Consider the following 20,830-nt stretch of genomic DNA (forward strand, 5'->3'; position numbering starts at 1 on the left):
TTTATGTCAATCACACCCAATATGGTCCTTAAGATACTGAATGTGTCAAATATTAGTGGTTTAGTAAAGATGTCAGCCAGTTGATTCTCAGTTGCCACATGGTGTAACTCAATATCTCCTTTGGTAACATAGTCCCTAATAAAGTGATATCCTATGTTGTTGACCTCATTTTTGTACGAGGTCACTTGGACCAATCCTGACCCTAAATGAATTTAATCTCCAAACCAATCCAAACTCTAGGATCCTCCTAGAATTTCGACCTTAGGATCCATTCTAGGTCCTAAGATCCTTCTAGACTCTAGAACTTAGGATATACCTAGAACCTAGATCAATCTAGACCTTAGGATCTACCTAGATCTTAGAAATAAACCAAAATCCAAGGCTAAAGGCTCCACCCTAAAAGCCTTTTTAAGGATTTTTCAAACACTTCAAATTCTAACCAAATGACCTCTGATCTTGTTCGACGGAGGCTAAAGAGTCTTCGACTGAATTCGAGATCGAGATCGGGAGAGATGTCGCCTGGAGGAGGTAAGTCCCGAAATTGTTCCTTCTTCTCTGTGTGCGTGAGTCTCTGTGTGCGCGATTCTGAGAGCGTGAGAGCAAATGAGGGTGAGTTTCCTATTTTGAGTCGTGAGGAGCAACGGTTGTGCGATCGTGGGAACGACGTGGGTAGTTGTTCGATTGGGTCCGATCGTGGCTGAGGTGGAGTCGGTCGGGTTCTCCGACAGTTAGAGGTCAACATTAGTATGTTAGCATTTCATATGAACGTGACGCCCATTTTAGTTTCATGAAAGCCTAAGGTCAATTAAATATTATTCCATGCCGCTGAATGTTGGTCTATGTGATGCAGTCACAACTATTTTGATCAATATAATGTAATGTTAGACAATTCAACTTTTTTTCCAAGGCCAAGAGCACTTTACGTTGTCATCCGTACACGACATTTTTCCCCTTTTTTGTTGAGCATACAATTTGAGAACCCCATCTCACATTGATACTGTGATATTGAATGTCATGGTAAATTTTGTATTCCTTTGTATGGTTAGGTATGCTTATTTTTCTTGATCTGTTGCTAATATGGGAGATGCTTATGAATTCATATTGTGTTTTCTTTATGATCAGCCTAATTTTTCTCTATTGATGATTCATTATTTGAATTAAACTTAATTTTCAGTTTTTTACTGTCGGTTTTGATATCATTCGGTGCTCATGGCAGACCAATCCTTTTTTTATTGTTTTGTTCTTTAGATATTGGCGAGACACAACTTATTGATTTAAGGTCTTCGCAGCTCTTATACCGTCTTTCTGATGAGGTATCCATTTTACTACTTCCCCACACAAAGAAAATGATAACGTGCAACCAAAATTTAAAGTATTTTTTAGTATCTCTTAAAGGAATGATGAAGCCTGGTGCCAAATTGCTTGAGTATTAGAATTAAGGGTTAGAACATGATGATAATTTAAGGTTTCGTTTGGGATGGCTTTCTTATTGCCTTTTAAAGCTTTTTTTTAACAAAAAATTTAAGCCTAAATAAAAGGAGAATTCAAAAATACTATGGCAGGCATGTGATCGGTGATTATATATTTTGAGAAATGATGAATCATTTGATTTAGTTCCCACAAGTATTCCAAAATCTTGATATTGATACATAAGTTAAATAAATTGACAGTGTACAATCATGTTCTTTGCAGATTGCCGCTGACATGTTCAGAGAGCACACCAGAAAACTAGCAGAGGAAAACATCTCCACTGCAGTTGATCTCCTGAAGTCTCGAATGCAAGCGGGGTATGCCTTGTGTTCTCTTAAACCAATGCTGATCTTTCAATTCAGTTTATTGTCATGACGAAATCTTCTTTTACAATGTTAACGATGCAAACTTGTTTCTTTAGATCAACAAACTTTATTATATTTCGGTTCAACTTCTAAAGCTCTGGCTTATTCTTTATTGGCATTAATTTGTTACCTGTTCTTAACCAGTGAAAATTCCTTTTTGCCTATTTCCTCAACGCTAGCATGAACTAATCTTAATGCTATAAGCTTATTTTATGTTACTCATATAATATTTTATTTTGTTTGAGTACCTTACTACCGTGGGCATACTCACGCAAATTAATGGGTTGTAGAAGGCAGGAAAGGGGGTAAACAAAGTTGAGTTTTGTAGCTGTAGAGACACTCTTGATTGATTTATGTATGCCATAGAAATTATTTTGTAAGTTGTGCTGAATGTATATATTATATTACTATAGTTCATAACTTCATATGGAGTAAATATATTAGCGTGTAGTTGAACAAAGAATGTTAATCCGATGTTCATCTTTATAAGCAGTGGCAGAGCCAAAAAATTTTTTCTAAGGGGGTGGGGCCTAAATTAATTTTGACAAACTTTCTATCAACTTTTTTATCCGGGCTTGAACCAACATAGACAATTTTAAAACAAAAGGAAAAAAAAAAAACAACGAATACTAACCATAATTAATTTGTCCAAATTTACAAGTCATTTGTAAATCCGATAAATACCGATTATGGTATATTAAAATTTAAAATATAAAGTTATTATTCAGACTATTATGAGATTCTGTATTTATTTTCAACTTCCATAACATTTATTTGTTTATAAAATGTATGATATTAATAATTGGATTGATTTGATTTTGAAATTGACATAGACAAAGTGAAAGAATGTCACTGTTACTATCTACTAAGATTTGCTATGCTTTTATATATATATATATATTTAGATTGGTATGCGATGCCATGGATATTCTTTTGGTTCACCATCATGCTGTTGATTGGACTGCTGGATTTATAGGTAGGCTTCAACATAGCGTTCTTTACTGGCCGATGGGCCATAACAGTACAATTGTTTTCATGAAGTCCCTACGATTGCCTACTCCATATGTTCATACTTTTTTATTTAAAACCCCCCCCCCCCAACACACACACACAAAAAAAAAGAAAAAAAATCCGCTTATTTTTATAAGATGACGTATGATGCTATTAAATTGTGGGGGCTGTATCTATGGAGCAATAGTTAGTATGAGTAGATGAATAAGGAGAAAGAGCAATCACCTGAGGCAAACAGGCCAGGATGGAAGAGGGTTAGGTTGAAAATATCATGGTTTGAATATTTCAAAGAAAGCTATGACATGAATTTTTTTGTATATTTAATGGAGTTGAACCCCAGGTATCTCATTTGGAGGTAAGGACAATGCAACTGGGTCACACAACCAGTGCTAAGAAAACTATAAGTAGGATGTGTAGCTCCTAACAAAATGAACCACCAAGGATTTTTATGACTGACTTTGGATGCGTCTTATCAAATCATCATCATCATTAACCTTATACCAACTATTTGGGGGTTGGCATTGTGGAGTCATATTAAATATTGTTTCCTAACATACTATGAATTATGAGCTTAATATATTTTGTTCTTCATTTTGATTATTAGAGCGTATTTTGCAAAGCAATGCCAGAGATATGACGTGTTACTTTCTTCATAGGTTATCTTTGTGTACAAATCACAATTGTGTAATAAAATTTGTTTGGCTGCTCTCTTAGCTCTTGGTCCAAAACTGTCAATGTAAGAATGTATGGCTCGACAACTCTATGACATATGCTATGGAACGACCCTTGTGAACTTGGAGCATTATGCATGCTTTGAAAAGCATTAGACTTGCTGATGATATAGATTATCGAATAAGTAGTTAGACTTGATATGTATTATAGGCTCTTAGAATATTAGCTATATTAAGTTGACATGGTGAAATCTCAACATTTTTACAAAACTTACATCAGATAAACTCAAGGATAGAAATGAGATCACATCAATGCCAAGAAATTTCAAGAATGCCCATTGACATACTTTGGTATGTTCGATAGTGGAAGAGCTGAGGAGAGCGATCGACCTCAACTGTCGTTTCCTCATTTAGGTGGCCCTTTTTACCAGTAGCTTAATATTGAGGAATTGCTAGCTGTTGAAGCTTGAAAGATTAGGCTTATCAACTTCTAAAATTGGAGGCCCAATGGAAGATTATCATTATATGTCTAAGAAATTGGGGGAAGATTTGAAAGCCATATGCAATCATGTTGGAGTGAGCCAAAAAGTACATCGTCACAAAGGCAAAGATAGAGAGCCGACGCAGATCGTCAACTGGCATGAGGTGGAGGTCGAGTAACTACAGGCTAGGAATGCTAAATTGAAGAATTCATGACTTGACTAGGGATTTTAAAGGATATTTCCACTCATCATAAAATTAACTTTGTTTGTCACCAAGATGATAATCACCTTTGCAAGGGTGGCTTCAACCTCCTATGGGACTATCTATAGAGGAGGCAACTGCTTAGCTTTAAGATCCTTCAGAGTATCATTTATGTCACTTTCACAGTGAGGGGTGATGTACAAATTAAGTTCTAACTTCTAAGTTATTCAGGGTAGAAATTATTTTCTTGACTAACTCTTCGGTCTTGTTTTGAGCTAATCCTTTACTTAGTGGATGAAGGCACTAGGTTTTACTAAAAATGGTGAGTAGAATATATATGATATTGCCAGGTTGCTGCAGGCCATGCCAATCTTGGTAAAGGGAAACTTGATAGTGTATTTATCAATGGAGACAATCAACTAGATGTGGTAATGATGGCCTTGTAAAGGGAAGTTAAAGTTCGTTCGGTGACTTCATTTATAATCTCTTGGGTATTCTTTTAGGTGATTAGTTATTGGGGGATGCACACATTTGCAAGTGAAGCTGACCAAGCCATTTGAGGCTCAAAATTTTGTGGGGTTGAGGCCAAGCTTCTTGACCAATTGGTGGAATATGATGTTGAAAGTTGAAACCATGCTGATGAGGATTCATAGAACTCCTAATGATTGGTTATGACTTTAATGACCACAATTATGTGTTAGTCATTATAGGTAATCGAAAGATCATATGTAAAATGTGTAGGAGGTGAAGGGGGTAAGAGTGCCATTTACGTCATGGTTGTTGAGGCATCCAAGGCTCATTTGATTGGCGGCCTTAGGGACGACTCCACAAATAATGAAGTCGATCTTCTAATGATGTACACATTTCTAGAATCGGTATGTGAGACTCTAATGGTTAATTGGCTTGGTTCACTGGGTGACTAGGTTTGTTTGTTAGTAGAAATAGGAGGGAAAACTATGATAATTTCTTTCAAGTGTGGTTCATTGATGAGCTTTCCAATGATGGCCATCAGATTGTGACACATTTATCTCATGACCATGGTCATCATGACATAGATCAAACTTCTTTCTGTCATGATTGTTGGCGAGTGTGATGTTCATGGTGGGCCACTTGAAATAATCATTATTCTAAAATCATTGTGCAATGGGTGTCGATGCTAAGGCCCAACTACGTCGAAGTTGCATTCATTGTATTAATCAAGGTGGTTGTACTTTTAATGGGTATTATGATGGCAGCTGTCATTGCGACAGTCCCTTCATAAATGGTTGCCATAATGGCCCATGTTTAGATAGTTTTAATGAGTATTGTTGATGTGATACTAACATGAATTATCGAAAAATAATAAAATTTATTACAAAGCTTGCTACTTTAAGATTAATGAGTCGTGATAATTAATTTTAAGAATTCTCAATTGTCATTTTGCTTTGGTATGCAGTCACAATTTTAGGAGAATAGAACAACTTAAAATATTATCAGAAAATTACAATAAAACTAAATGTGTTGTGATAGGAATCCACAGGTTAATATTTAGAGTGTTCACCTAGAGTCTCCTTTCTCACTCACACTTGGTGACTGGCTTAGCGGAGGGAGACTTTCAACAATCCAAACGACACCACCAAGAGAGTTAGGACACCGTCGATCTTGATCCACGGGAAAGTAGCCGGAGAAGGAGGTGCAGGTGGACGTCCGACGAGTTGCCACTGTCCGGATGGTCGTTGTTTGTCGATAGTCTCGGCTAACTGAAATAATATATGGTTGACGTAGTCTTCGACGGAATCTTCAAACTCCTAGTGGGGGTCGAAGAATGATGATTGAAGGATATCAACTTGTCCTTAGGAATTGTACGCGAATTCATGGTCAACTTCAGGATAGACCATCCATGAATATGGGAGACTCCTTCCTTGGGATCCTGGGAGGGGGGACGGCGGGTTGAGAGAAGAGGAAAGGAGATAAGGGACCGACGGTTTGGGGATTTCGGGTAGAGAGGGAAAGGGAAGGGGATGGCTAGGGTTTAGGCCTAGGTAAGTGGAAGGGAGGAATTAGAAAAATCTATTTAATTTCAGATTTTTCTAAGAGAGGGAAAAGGATTAATTTGAATTCCAAACCATCCCAAATTGGGCTATAGGGGTCGGTGGCTTAGGAGGGAATTATGGGGGGATTTAATGGGGATTAGGAATTAATTTGAGAGAGAAAGGGAAGGGGAGGGGCCGGCCATATGACGATAGGAGGGAGTGTCTAGGTTCAATGTATGTGGGTCATTGACTTTAATCAATAATTGAAATCAAATCTAAAATTTAATTTCAGATTTGATTTAATTAAGGGGGTTTCCTAAATTAGATCTCTTGATTTAGGAAAGAGATTTGATGTTCAAATTAATTTGAATTCAAATTAGGAACTTTCCAATTCAACATGAGGATAAATTAGGAAACTAATTAGGAGGGAATTTGAAATTGAAATCAACGCTTGTAGGGGTAGTTGGCTGGCGGCTTTAAAGCCTTGGGAGGCCGACGGCGTGGAGTAGTGGGGGCGGAGGCAAGGAGAAGGCCTTTCGGTTTGAAGAGGGAAGGGGGATGTGGTGGAGCCGTCAGGTGGGGGTTTTGAAGAGGGGAACCAGCAAGTGTAGGGAGGATGGGAAGGTGACCGGATGTAAGGGAGGAGGTAAAGGATAGGCTGCAAGTCTCGGAATCTTCCAAAGATTGATGGGTATTGTAATCGCCCTCACCTAGGGTTCACTTTTTTCTCTCAAAGCTCACTACAATGAAGAAGACAAAAGATCAAAATTTTATTAATCTAATCATCATCCAAATACAATAGAAGGGGCCTTATATATAGGCCTCAACATGACCAAAAGAAAAAGACTAGAATGCCCATAGGGCTACAATAGCAAACTAACTACCCATAGGGGTAAAATAAGAAAAATTGAAATATACAAATAAACAATACATAAAATGCATCAAAAATAAAGACTCCTGATTGTGGCCGTCGATCTCCGATGCTTCCTCTGATAAATGCGCCAGAATCTCTTGCTGAATGATGAGGTCATCAGCCAGAGATTTCTACATGTATATCATCGGAAGAATCGTAGATCGACGGCTACGATTCATAGTCTCTACTTTTGATATATTTTATGTATTGTTTATTTATTTATTTTTTCATTTCAGCTTTTCCTATTTTACCCTACGGGTAGTGAGTTCTTATTGTAGCCCCGAGGGCATTTGAGTCTTTAGTTTTCTTTTATTATTAAGGCCTATATATAGAGGTCTTTTCCATTGTATGAGGAATGATTTGATGAATAAAAATTTCTAGCTTTTGTCTTCTTTAATGTTGTGAACTTTGAGAGAAGAAAGAGAACCCTAGGTGAGGATGATTATAATACACGTCAGTCTTCGGAAGAGTCCAAGACACGTGGTTTGTATCCAATTTTATTCCTTTTCTCCCTTTCTTTGCCCTCCCCTTTCCCCATAACCCGCCGGCTTGTTCTCCCCCTTCCTCCCCTTCTTTTCTTCCCTAACCGAGCCTTCCCCCCCCCCCCACCCCATAACCGCCAGCCTCCCTTTGTCTCCTCTAGCTGCCGACCACCCCTCCAAACCCTATAGCCGCCGGCCTCCCCTTGGCCCCCTGCCGCTGGCTACCCCTCCAAATCCTTCATGAATTTTGAATTTTAAAATTCAAATCCCCCTTATTTACCTTCCTAAAATAACTCATATCAATTTGGAAAGTGTATTTATTTGAAATCATTTCTATTTTGAAAAATTTTAAATGCTTTACTTTTTGATATTCCTTAATTAGGAAGCCTCCCTAATTACATTAAGTCTGAAATTAAATTCAGATTTAATTCCAAGATCTAATTAATGTATATGACCCCCACATACATTGAACCTAAACATCTCCTCTCCCTTTCATATGGCCGCCCCCTCCCTTGGTTTTTTATCTCTCCAATTTAACCCCAATCTCTAATTAAATTCCCCCCATAACTCCTCCCTAGCCGCCACCCCCTCCTAACCCAATTTTGGGATAATTTTTAACTTCAAAATTAATCCCTATCTCCTTTGAAAATCTGGAATTAAATTTCATATTTTTCTAAAGTTATTCCCCTCCACTTCTCTCCACTAAGTCCAAGGAACAACCACCCTAACCCTAGCCGAAACCCTCACCCTTCCAATCCTCTCTTGGTTTCTCTCATCCACCGATTCAAACATCGTCAAGGAGTAAACTTTGCAAGTCGGTTTCACCTCCATGTATGGTTGACCCTGAACACTTCATGGATTCGTGTATGATATCCATGGACGAACAGATATTCTTTGATCTCTTTTCTTTGATCTAAATTTTGAGGTTGACGAACGTGGATTGCATCCTCTTCACCTTATGCATTCAATACTTCATGCTCATGTTTTAAGATACTTTTATTTTATGTTACTATAATTTTGAGTTAATTTTGTTTGTTTTTTTACCCAATGATGGAAGGCAACCATGATCATGTGAAGGTTTCGGTGCTCTTGGGGCATGTCCACCTTTGGTTTGCTAGCTTCCTTGGGTATTTATTTGTGGGTTGTTTTTCATCTTGATGGGCTTGGCCCATTATGCTTTAGTTGTTTGATGTTTGAAGGTTGGGGGCTGATTTGTGGGAGCTGTCTTTTTGGCTTTGTTGTTGGTTTTTTTTGTGTGCCGTGTCCCATTTATTGGTGGATGTTCGGTTTTTGGCCGTTCCTTCCTTGTTGTTCAGATCCTGTTGCTGTTTCCTGGCTTTTCTGATTTTTGCTGGCTGTGGACTGTGGTGGTTCGGATTCCGTGCCTTAAATGCTGCCTTTCTTTTCCTTTTTTTGGTTGGTTGTGTGGGCGGCTGTGGCTGGCCGTTGGCTTCCTTTTTTCTTTCCTATTTAAGGCGGGGTTTCGAGCTGCTGGAAGAGTTTTTTTTTAGAGGCGAAGAGCTTGAGAACTACTTATTTCTTCTTCCAAGTCTTCTATCCCTTTCTTCTCTCCACAAGTTTCCACCCCATTGCATCCTTCTTCTAAAAGTGAGAGTGGTGTTGGTTGGTCAGTTTTTGTTGGTATTTGCCGGAGGAGTTGTGGCGGACGTTGGAACAAAGTTGCTATAGTGGACCACTGGTTTGCATGTCCTTGAGCACTATATTTACCTAATTATCGTTACATGTGAGGTGACTAACTACTTATTGTTTGTTCTGAAGGTATTTTTATTTTTATTTTTTGAAGTTAGAAGTAGTTTGTTTGTTTCATGTGTTTTTTGGTGATTTGCTTCTAAGTGTTGGATTGAGTCGTGTCCTTCTTTCTTTTGTGTTCTCCATTGGGCTTAAATCTTCGTAGTTCCCATCATCACCTTGGTACCATCCATTGAAGAACATCTCCCGACCGGACATTAGCGACTCATTGGGCGTCCACCTACCTCTTCTACTCCGACCACTTCTCCGGCGAGCAATATTGTAGGCATCTCTTGTCTCTTAGTGGCATCACTAGGGTTTTGTTGATATTCTACCTCCGCTAAGACACTACTTTCATGAGCGAGAGTGAGGGAACTCAAGGTGAAAATTTCTAATTATTAAACCTTGGATTTCTATTATTCATTGCCTTAGCTTTACTTTATTCTTGTTGTTATTTTCAAGCATCATTCTAATCTACTTTGTAATCGAATGCTATTACACAACTTCTAATTGAAAATTCTTGAGTTTAACTTGGTGAAACATAAGATTTATAATTGGCAAAACTTTTCAAATTATTATTAAATTCCAAAGCAATTCTTATTCTCATACATATTTCATCAGTCTGTATAGCAATTCTAATGTCCTCATCACTTGTTTACTGACCTTAGTTGACAAAAAGCCAACAACTTCGGCTTCACATGAGCAAGCTGCATAGGAGTTAAAAATAATGAGGGGAGTGCTAGGACTTCCTTAGTGTAGATATACTCGACACCCTTAGAATATGCGACCATATTCTCTAGAATCTTCTTTGTTATGGCGTATTGAACATTTTCTCCCTGAGCCTCAAGGTGGGAGCCAACTTGGAAACTAAGCAATTGTAGTAGGTGACCTTGTTGTTTGCTCGAGTGAATTTCACATTTTTGTCCCTCAGGGATGAGACGGTCTTCAATGGTCTCTAAGAAGACAAAAAACTACTGTTGTAGCTCATTTAATATATAAATTTTGCTAGAGAGTATGCGGGTAACCACCAACATGCTAAGTTTTTGAGGGTCTTCATGAGGACTGTATAAGGAGTGGAGTTAGGGGTGGTCATGATGATCATTGCATCAAACTCTGAGAAGTGCTCAATGGGTTGGTTGTCTCCTTTGGCCGAGCGTTAGAGGTTTGAGCTTATGATGAATTAACTCCTATGGAATCTCTACAAAGATTGCAAAGGTGAATTAGGAAACAACATTGCGAGGATATGATATGAAGTATTGCTAGGGTTTCCTTCCTGTTGCATCCTCTTATCACTGCATCAGTGAAAAGAAAGGCCAATTAGGCAGAGTTGGAAATGGAGGGAATGACTAGAGTGTATGATCTAATAAGAGTGATGAGAGAAGTGGGATAAGTTGGTACTAAAGATCATATCAATAAGTCAATTTTGGTGGATAGGTTGTTGAATAACCATTGTGACATAGATTGGTTTATCCCTTGTGTGAAAGTCAACCCATCATTTCAGTTGCCAATCGACATTGTTTGTCGTGGTGAGGTCTATTTTCCTTCAAGTTTGATGGTTTCAACGAGGACACCGAAAGATGTATAAGTGGATTTCTCTTGAGACGGTTGATATGTGATGTGTGATAGGGAGAATTTTTTTTCTTGAAAATAGATGTGGAGTTGTTAAGCTGAGATACATCTCATCAAGGGAATAGATGAGATATAATACTGAGAAAAAGGGGATTGATTAAGAGAGGGAGGGTCATGACATCTTAAAAGACTTTTGCACAAAGTTCAATTGTATAATCTATATTCATCATGTGAAAATGTAGGAGGTGATTCTACTATAATGAAATAAGTTACAAAAGTTTGGACTTCTCCTCAGCAGAAAAGGAATACAATAGAGAAGAAGATTATAAGGGTTCAATTTTAACAAATTGCTTGATCGAGAACTCTTCTAGCTGCTTGCATAAGGCCTATTTATAGATCCCAGCTATGTAATGAGCATCCTCATAGTTGATTGTAAGAGTTGGACAATCCAGGTGATGCGAGGCATGTGCTAAGCTGTTGGGGGGGGGGGTGGGGGGGGGGGGGGGGGTTAGGGAGGGGGTTACTATGTGTCGCATTTTGGGGTTCTATAGGCAGGTAGGTCTAATGTTTTGCGGTTGTGCATGATTGGTAGTGGAGGACGATGCTGAGGATTGTTGGAGTGTATAAGACAAATATTTAGAAGTGGCTCATGGTTGCCAAACTTTTATAGAGGGGGCGTTATATGTTGACTAAGCGTTGTTGCATATGAGTGATGATGGTTGTTGATATAATATGTTGCATGCAACTAGGGATGGTTGTCCAACATGTTTTATAATGGTTATTGACGGATAACAAGCAAGTTGAATGGTGAGATTGCTAGGCAATGGGCAAGGCTGCTAACATTGGATCAAAAGAGGCTAATTGGGAGCATAGCTGTCAATGGCGCAAAATAGCGCGCGCCATGGCCGCGCGGCGCACCTACGGCGCCATGTTCATGGCGAGGCGCATGTGTTTAAAATAGCGCGCTATTTGCGCCACATGTGAGCCATGACGCATTGCGCACGGCGCAAATTGTTTTTAAATTTTGGTATACTTATGAATATTTTTTATACCGCTCGGTACCGCTAGTTACATGCTCTATACAGCTCGGTACAACTAGGTACACGCTCGGTATTGCTAAGTACAGGCATGATACCGCTCGGTACCGCTAGTTACATGCTTTGTACCACTCGGTACATGCTCGGTACCGCTAGTTACATGCTTTGTACCACTCGGTACCGCTAGTTACATGATTTGTACCACTCGGTACAGCTCAGTACAACTAGGTACACGCTCGGTACCGCTCCCTAATTTCCAGTACAACTAGGTACAGCTCAGTCGAACCCCGCCAGGGGGCAGCGCCCCCTTGGACCCTCGGCAGCCCCCATATTATGTTTCTTGGACAATATTATGTTTCTTTTATCTAAATTTGTTTGGGTTTAGGTGATCATAAAATGTCAGATTCAGTTCTTATAGGATTATGAAGTAGGAGACAATGTTAAAGAAGATAATGAAGCTTTTTTAACATTTGCTGATGATGATGATTCTCAAGAAGAGTAGATTAAATTCTTATTTGATCTTTTAAGAAAAAGATTGTAGTATTTGAATTATGAGATATTTGAATGTTACTTAGTCGAACTTATATATGTTATGGTTGTATTTTATTATTATGATAGATTGTCTTTCATTTTTAATAATATTTCATATTCATGCTTATAATTATTTTATAATTTTTATATAACTTGCGCCATGTTCAAAATAGCGCGTGCCGCGCCGTGCGCTATGCGCCATGGCTCCAAATGGACCTTTGCGCCATGGTGCGCCATTCGCCATTAACAAGTATGATTGGGAGTCGAGAAGCATATGTACTAATTGTGGTTGATTGAATTAAGTGAGCTAGTTGACTAGCAGGGAGCTATGAGATGTTTGGAGACTGTAAGTGAACCAATGCACTTGTTAAACAACTTGAACTCAACTCAATTAGTTCTCGTTTAATTTCATTCAAGTTAGTAATTAAACAAAGTTTGAATCCTTATAAACTCAAAGGCTAAATGAACCAAGTTGGACACAGGCCAACTCATTTATTTATATTAACAAACAAAATTTATTTTTTGTTCAACTTGTATCCTTTTAAAAGGCTAATATTATGCTCGATGATACATTATATATTATATATTTAGAATTGGTTTTGATATAATATGTTTAATTACTTATTTAAAAATAATATATTATAATTTAATATTAAAAATATTTTAGGATTAATTATCAATCGCACATTTGTTTTATTAATATGCATTGATTTATCATATATTAATTATATGCATATCGTAAATATGTTAAATAGTTCTAGTATGTATTTTTTATTTATTTTTTCTTTTTTGAGAATGTTTAAGTAAAAATTTGATATGAAGAACATTTAATTTCACGTCATTAATAGTATTTTTAGTATGCTTAATCTACTAAATAAGATGTTAATCACTATTATTAATATTTAAGAAATTTTAAAAAATTATTAAAATAAATGATACATTCTAATTATAAATCAATCCCAATTCATAACTTAAATACTTCGCCGTCTAACTTTCTCAGTTTCTGTAAGTTCACCCTTTTTTCCACTATCCAAAATCTCAAAGCCATAAACTCTCAAGGCTTTAATGACAAAGATTTGATGAAATCACAACATCCGCTTTGCTGTGGCAAGAAATCAAGATAGCGATTGATATTTGCAGGAGTTTGTGAAAGAAGTTGGAACATAGAGTTAGTGGAAGCCCTTAAATCTTATAAATTCAAATAGTCTCATAATTTCATGGAACAAATGTGGGATTTGCTCGTCCCCAAAATTTTTTGGCTATATAATTAACTCTTAAAAATGGGACATTTTTTTTCTTAACATATAATGTTGGATTTAATGGTGTTAAATTTAAGGGTATTTTGGTCATTTTTTTAATAAAATATTTATTTAATGTAATTTTCAAGTAAATATAATTTTTTTTTTAAATTTATTAAACATTACTTTAATAAAAAAAATAATAAATTTATTTTAATTTAAAAAATTTAAGTTATATTTTATAAAATATGATTTGTAAAAATATGTGTGACTAAGTTGAAAATAACTTCTATTTGCCTTTGATTTCTCTAAATCAATAAGTAGAATTACCTTAGTACTGTCTACTCATGTCACTATATTTATCCTACTCATGTCATGTATGGTACTAGCTGGGGAAGCAACGTACCCGTGCACGTTAAAATAGAAAAGGAAAAGGAAAAAGAAAATGAAATGAAATGGAAATGGTTGTACCTCAATTGCTACATTTAGATGGTGCTCCTATAAATATAAATGGGGAAATGGATATACTAAGGAATTGAATGTCAAACCTATTAAAAGAAATGTTAAAATAGAAATGGATAGTTATGAATGAATACCAAAAAAAGGACTTATGTTAATGCATAAAAGATATATGTGTATCGATTGATAGTAAAATAAAAAGTTGTATGTATTATATCGATATATCTATTTTTATTGTTTTATAATTGTCAATAATTACCTACTGAGTTTACTTTGTAAACTCATTCCATTAAATAAATGTTTCAGGTAAGTCTTCAGATATTTAGAAATGACAGAAAGGGAATAGTTCGTCTATAGAAGACGACATAACATTGAAAATAGGTAATTTATGATCTTTACAAATGTTCAGTATTTGAGAAATTTTGTTAGTGGCTCTTCAAATAAAAGGATAAAATTTAATGTTTTAAGGTTGTATTGCTTATGAATTAAAAATACAAAAAGCCTTATTCATTGATACGGGTCTTTATAGGGAGCAATTGAAAAAATGCTTAAACTTTGCAAGAAACTAGAGTCTACATGGGTAAACTATGTTTTTTCACGCATCACAAGTCCAAAACAAAGAATTTAGCTAGCCATGGAATTGAAAATACAAAAAGCAATATTCATTGATACAATAACAATAAGATACAATTGAAGAGTTGTGTGGGATGTCACTTGGAGCACTTTTATGTATTATAAACACAATTCACACTTTGGTTCGTTCTCCTGTAAGCTCTCCCTCTCCACACACTCCACATACTCTTACTTATTGTTGTGTTCAAGAAAAAATTGATGCAAGCAAAAATTTGGGAAGGGCCCCAAATTTTTTTCAAATTTTTGCGAGCAAAAGCTAAACTTCATAGGATATAAAAAAACATAAAATACTAAAAAACTTGACAAAATACAACTTTTATATTATAAAAGGACTTACAAACAACGCTTACAAACGTTTGACATAAAGACACCTTAAACACCTAAACTTGCTTTGCCTTGAGAAGAAGGATACAGGTGGGGTGGCACTTGCAGATAGAAGAAAGAGGTAAGGAGCCGAGACGAAGGAGGAGAAGCTCGCAAGCTTTCCTAGAAGGAAGAAGAAGAGAAGTTGGGCAAAGCTCGCAAGCTTTTCCAAACAACAAACCCGCAGGTTTTGGCTTCCAAAAATTGCATCTTCACATCCTCTTTTATCATACAAAACATCTCCTATTTATAAGAAAAGAAAGAAGCTAAATATCCACTATATTAGGGAATATGGAAGACCAAGATACATCCAATACAGCAGATAAAAACCCTCCAAGGAACCAGTTAAAGAAGCCAATGGGACAACAGAAATTTTGCACAGAAAATAGAGAAGCCACGGAAAACCCAGCCAGAATTCATGGGAAACCCAGCCAGCAAGGGACCCGAAGAACCAAGCACAGGAAACAAAGCAGAGCTTCACGGGAAAATAACCAGGAGGGGTAAAACTGAGAGGGAGGACCACAAGAACAGCAACAGCCAGCAGAAACCAAAAACAGCAAGCAGCCCAAGGTCTTAATTCTATGGAAGAAATCAAAGAGACTCAAGAAGGGGAAGAGACATGAGTGGGGAAACCAAAGAGTCTTTAGAGAGGGGAGTAAAGGAGGGGGAATGAATCTAATTTTGGTAATAAATACACAAATTATGAGCTGAATAATAAGAAGAGGCTCATTAATGAGCTGACTCTAGTAGAACTTACAAAAATGTTAACTCAACTTATTTTGACCCCCCTTGCCTACATCAAACAAGCTCTCAAGCTTTTCCAAGAGAAGAAACCCTCAGATTTTTGTAGAGTCTTTGCTCATAATTTCAACCACCATTTTCATCCCAAAAACAACTCTATTTTATAGGCAAAAGAAGGTAGATAAATAGCCATAGCACTTCCAACCAAATCCAATTAGAATTGGGGAAATGAAAGGCCAAAAGACACATAATAGCCAGAAGAATTTCTGCACAGAAAACAGGGAAACAAACCACGGAAAACCCCACCAGCAGCCACGGGAAGCCCAGCCAGCAAGGGACCCGAAGGGCCAGTACAGGAGACAAAGCAGCATTTCACAGGAAAAATAGCCAGGAGGGGAAAACCGAGAGGGAGGCCATGGGAACAGCAACAACCAACAGAAACCGAAAAGACAAAGGGAAGGGAAGAGACACAAGTCCACTCCACAATAATGAGCTTGAAATAATAGCATACCATTTTGATTTAATGAGCTAGGAAGTGCATTTATTCCCCAATCATTGAGCTAAACTTCAGCTCAAACATTTATGAACTAACACCAAGTGAAATCCAACTTTTTGAGCTCAACACCAAGCAACCAAGGCCCACCCGAGAGCAGCAATATCTCCAAAATGAAAACAACAAGCAGCCCATAGACAAGAAGGAACAAGAAGAATTGACCCCCCCCTACATCACAAATGGCCAATCCTAACAAATTCGACAAAAAATATATATTTATACTAAGTACATAAACTGTCACTTGCTCCATAGTGCTAGTAAAGTTGGCGCTACAGTGCTGCTTGCATGTCTCTGCTATGGCGCTGGTTTGACCCAACACAACATTTCACTAAGGAACCGTTCCAACTTATCTGCAGTGGCGTCGTGGCGATTTGGCATTGCAGCGTTGCCAGCCTGCCCTGGTGTTGTGACATGTATTTAAATTGGCACTGCAGAGCTCGTAGGTGCTGGGGTGCTAAATAATGTTTAAATTTTTCCAAGAGTATATTTGATGTAGCACTCGATTTTGGCGCCACGACACTTGGTGACATGATGTTGGGGTGTTGAATTAAATAGGAAAAATTCTGGGAACATAGGAGCTGTGGTGCTCTGGACTGGCGCTGCGGTGCTTGAGTGGTGCATGGAGCGTTGCAACGCTTAATAAGATAGCGCCGTTGCACTATGTTCTTTTTCACAAATTTAGTCATTTTTAGTGGAATTTCTCGCACAACAACACTCAAAGTCAGGATTTTTATAGGAAAATATATACAAAAACTCTAACAACAATTTCTACTAAAACTGGTTGATGGCCTACATTGGCAGCGGTGTGACTGAATGACGGCGGCAGGCTGTCGGGTAGTAGTGGCCGTAGTGGTGGTTGGCGGAGGTAGTCATGCAGTCAGGTGGTGGCAATTGCAATGAATTTCCAGTGTATTTGGAAGTTACTCCGAGGAATTCCAAATACGCCAAAAAAAGAACTAGAGGGTGAAGTCTAAATGTACCAAAATGTGATACTACATTTGTTTTACTTCAAACAAAACACTAATATACTCAAATCCCTACATTTGGAATACTTTACACCCATTTTGTAGGCAATCAAACAACCCCCTAGTAAATATATTTGCAATGAATTAAATCATGTAATAGTAACATGAATAGAACTTCAGGAGAATTTATTTAATCCAAAAATTATATACATATATGTGCGTGCGTATAGGTGTTTACGAGAGGCCAATAACACCAATAAGCTATTATTGTGTTGAGAACCCTCATGCATGCCAAGACGTTTGGCAAGTCTTGTTAAGGTCATGGAATCTTGCTGGCATGATCATGCTTTATAGTCGTGACCCATGGATCATTGCTATTGAGTGTGGAGTTGTTACACTGAGCATGCGTAGTTATATGCCTCTAGGTTCAATTTAAGTCCATGTAGGTTGATTTTTTGGCCTTTTGAACAACTTGGAGCAAACTTTTACATGGGTGGCCATTTTTTAGTATGCCAACTTGGACAATCTCTTGGGGCTATATATAAAGTCAATTGAGCTGAAGTTGTTGCTATATACAATATTGTACTTGTGGAACTTTAAGGATGTCAATAATGAGATACATATTAAATTTTTTGGAGTTATCTAACCAATCTTTTTAGTGGAATTTTGATGACTAAATGGATGTTTAGAGAAGAAATATTTTGGTATCAATATTTTAGAAAATTTGTGTAAGTATAGGGAAATCAAATCTATACATTCAAAGTAGTTGTTGGAGAGGCAATAGAACACAAACTTAGAAAATCATATCAATATCAGACAACTAATTCATTTCTATTCTAAAAATATTTTTTATAAATATGATTTATGCTAATCCAATTAACGAAAGGTTGAGAGCAGAATGATGTTCTTCATATGACATATGATTGATTATCAAGAGAATTGATTTGGTTTAGATCATAGAAAAAAGAGGCGTTTTTCAAACATATGTTGAAGTTATTGAAGATTGCTGATTTCGAGCAATCTACGAACCAAAGAAACAGAAACTATACTGCTAATGGAAGAACTGAAGCAAAATGAAGACAGAGGATAGCATTGAATCATGAAGCTTATTAAAAAATTTCTCACGTGCATCATAGAGGCCTTGCATTATTATGCCACAGGAATTGAAGTTGTAGGCGCAGTGGTGCTTTCAGTACAGGTCTTCAAATCCTGTATAGCTTCTACATTGATTAAAGCAAAAAAAAAAAAACTGATGAGATTTCGGTGAGTATCTGCCACTCCTCCCATTTAATTTTTTATCAAGCATACTTTCAACCAAATACCTCCAGCTTTTGCTATAATGATATAGACTATGACAACAACAACAAGCCTTTTATCCCACTATGTGGGGTCAGGCCATAATGATCTATAAAGCATCAAATTCATGTCCTCCTTTTGTTATTGTGCTAAAGCATAATGTGATGCTCAGTGGTCATGGATGTTTTACAATTTTTATTAATATAAAATTGACTTTTTGTGAAAGTACTCGTGACCCATTGGTTGAAGGAGATGGTTGTATCTCTAAGGTCATGGGTTATAGCCATTTACTTTGCAATTTATCGCTTACAATTCCCCAAAAAATATATTTGACCTTTTTTTTAAATGTCATTGCAGAAGAACCACTCAAGTTGTGGAAGAGATTGAAAAGGTTTTGGCGTTAAATGATTTACTTTCACGCTTTAGTAAACATCCTGAGTCTAGTAGATTTGTCCCTGGCGTTGGTCCAATTTCCTTATTAGGTAAGTCATCCATTTGCAGCATTGTTGAGCGCCGTTTCCATTGATGGTTGGCCATTTCTTATCTCTGCGTTTTGCTTGCATGTAAAACTGCACCGCCAGGTGGAGAATTTGACAGTGACAGAAAAATTGATGATCTGAAATTGCTTTTTAGAGCATATGCTTCTGAATGTTTTCCAAATGGACGCCTTGAGGAACAGAAGGTAATATATAAATCTATTATGTGTTTTGCATTACAATTTATTTGTTTATATAAATTCTGTGATGATGTGTTTGTTTTCCATTAATGAACTTTATAAGCTGATAAAAATATGTAATACAAACACATACTGAACAAGTCAAACTTATAAGCACAAGTATGCTGCATTGTGAATAATTCTGTTTTTTATGGTGTGCAGTTGTTTGAAAATACCGAACCATGTAAAAATGGATCAAATTCGATGTTATTTTATTATCAACAGCTGAAAGCATTATCATTTAGCTCAGGACTCAATTTTTATAGGTGCTTAAGAACTGTTATTATCAGGGACTTTCATATTTTGCTGTAACCTTTAATCCTTGTTCTACATTTGAACGATGAGTTGCAATTGTGGCCATTTGGCAATCTTTCATCATTCTTTTTATGGGTTAAATATCAAAATGTTCTCTGACCATTCACATGTGGCTAATTTAGGCTCAAAGTATCACATTTTTCCAATTTATTCTATCAATTATGCTAAATTGATTCAAAATAATCTCTCAAAAATTAAATTGGATGAATTTTGCACTGTCGAGGGTTTAAATTTGGATTAATTTTACATCACAATTTCTACTTGATAGACCATTTCAGATCAATTTTATATAGCTGAGGGACTAAATTTATGAATTGTGATACTATAGGATTAAATTGGTCACATGTGAATAGTTGAGGGATCATTTTGGAATTTAATCTTTATTTTTATTTGACATTATTTGGTGGCCACCATCACTTCGTGAAATCCAGCATTTATATAGCATCCAATTAATCGTGGTGGCATAATGGGCAAATAGGAGGACAGAATGAAAACAGAAAATAACTCCAGACTTCTGGGCCTAAATAGGAGGACGATGATGAATTCCTTCATCTTTGTTTCAGTTTGCTTGTTCCAATCTTTTCAAACCAGTTCAATCATGTCAGAAGCCATGTTGTGAGGTCCTGTAACATCGTCAAACGTAGCAACCCTAGAAATGCTTTCCTTCTGGCTGATATGCATTTTGAAGTTTGATGTGTGTGTTTAATAGAATGCTTACAGGAAGGCACACTAATCATTGGCGTGCCATCATTTTTAAGATTTTTTTTTCTAGCATTCATAAAGTTATAGTGAGTCAAGTCATCAGCAGTGATATTTTGTTTGTTTTTTATGTACTTTAGTGCTATATGCAAATAGAGTTTGGCATTTTCGTTACAGTTGGTATCAGGTTGAGTGATTGCCCTTGGTTAGGTTATTGCTATCTCTTTTATGTAATCTTAGTAAACTGTATGTGTATTCTGAGTCTATGGAGGAGAAATGATAGCAATAGGGAATTTAAAAGATAAATGAGAAAAACAAAAATATGTGGGATGGTGGAACACCCAGCACTCTTTTTCACG

General features: G+C 36.8%; 1 protein-coding gene across 1 annotated transcript in view; it reads left to right on the plus strand.

Moving 5' to 3' along the window:
* Positions 1-512: 512 nt before the first annotated feature.
* LOC110115524 (protein TIC110, chloroplastic-like) overlaps positions 513-20,830 on the plus strand; it is a 33,312-nt gene continuing 12,994 nt past the window's right edge. Inside the window, exons 1-5 of the mRNA XM_028695492.1 lie at positions 513-685; positions 1,136-1,313; positions 1,693-1,787; positions 19,100-19,224; positions 19,324-19,424. Of these exons, the coding sequence (XP_028551325.1) occupies positions 513-685; positions 1,136-1,313; positions 1,693-1,787; positions 19,100-19,224; positions 19,324-19,424 (672 nt within the window). The remainder of the gene's footprint in view (positions 686-1,135; positions 1,314-1,692; positions 1,788-19,099; positions 19,225-19,323; positions 19,425-20,830) is intronic.

Source organism: Dendrobium catenatum, unplaced genomic scaffold, assembly GCF_001605985.2.
Source record: "Dendrobium catenatum unplaced genomic scaffold, ASM160598v2 fragScaff_scaffold_651, whole genome shotgun sequence".
Taxonomy (NCBI): Eukaryota; Viridiplantae; Streptophyta; class Magnoliopsida; order Asparagales; family Orchidaceae; genus Dendrobium; species Dendrobium catenatum.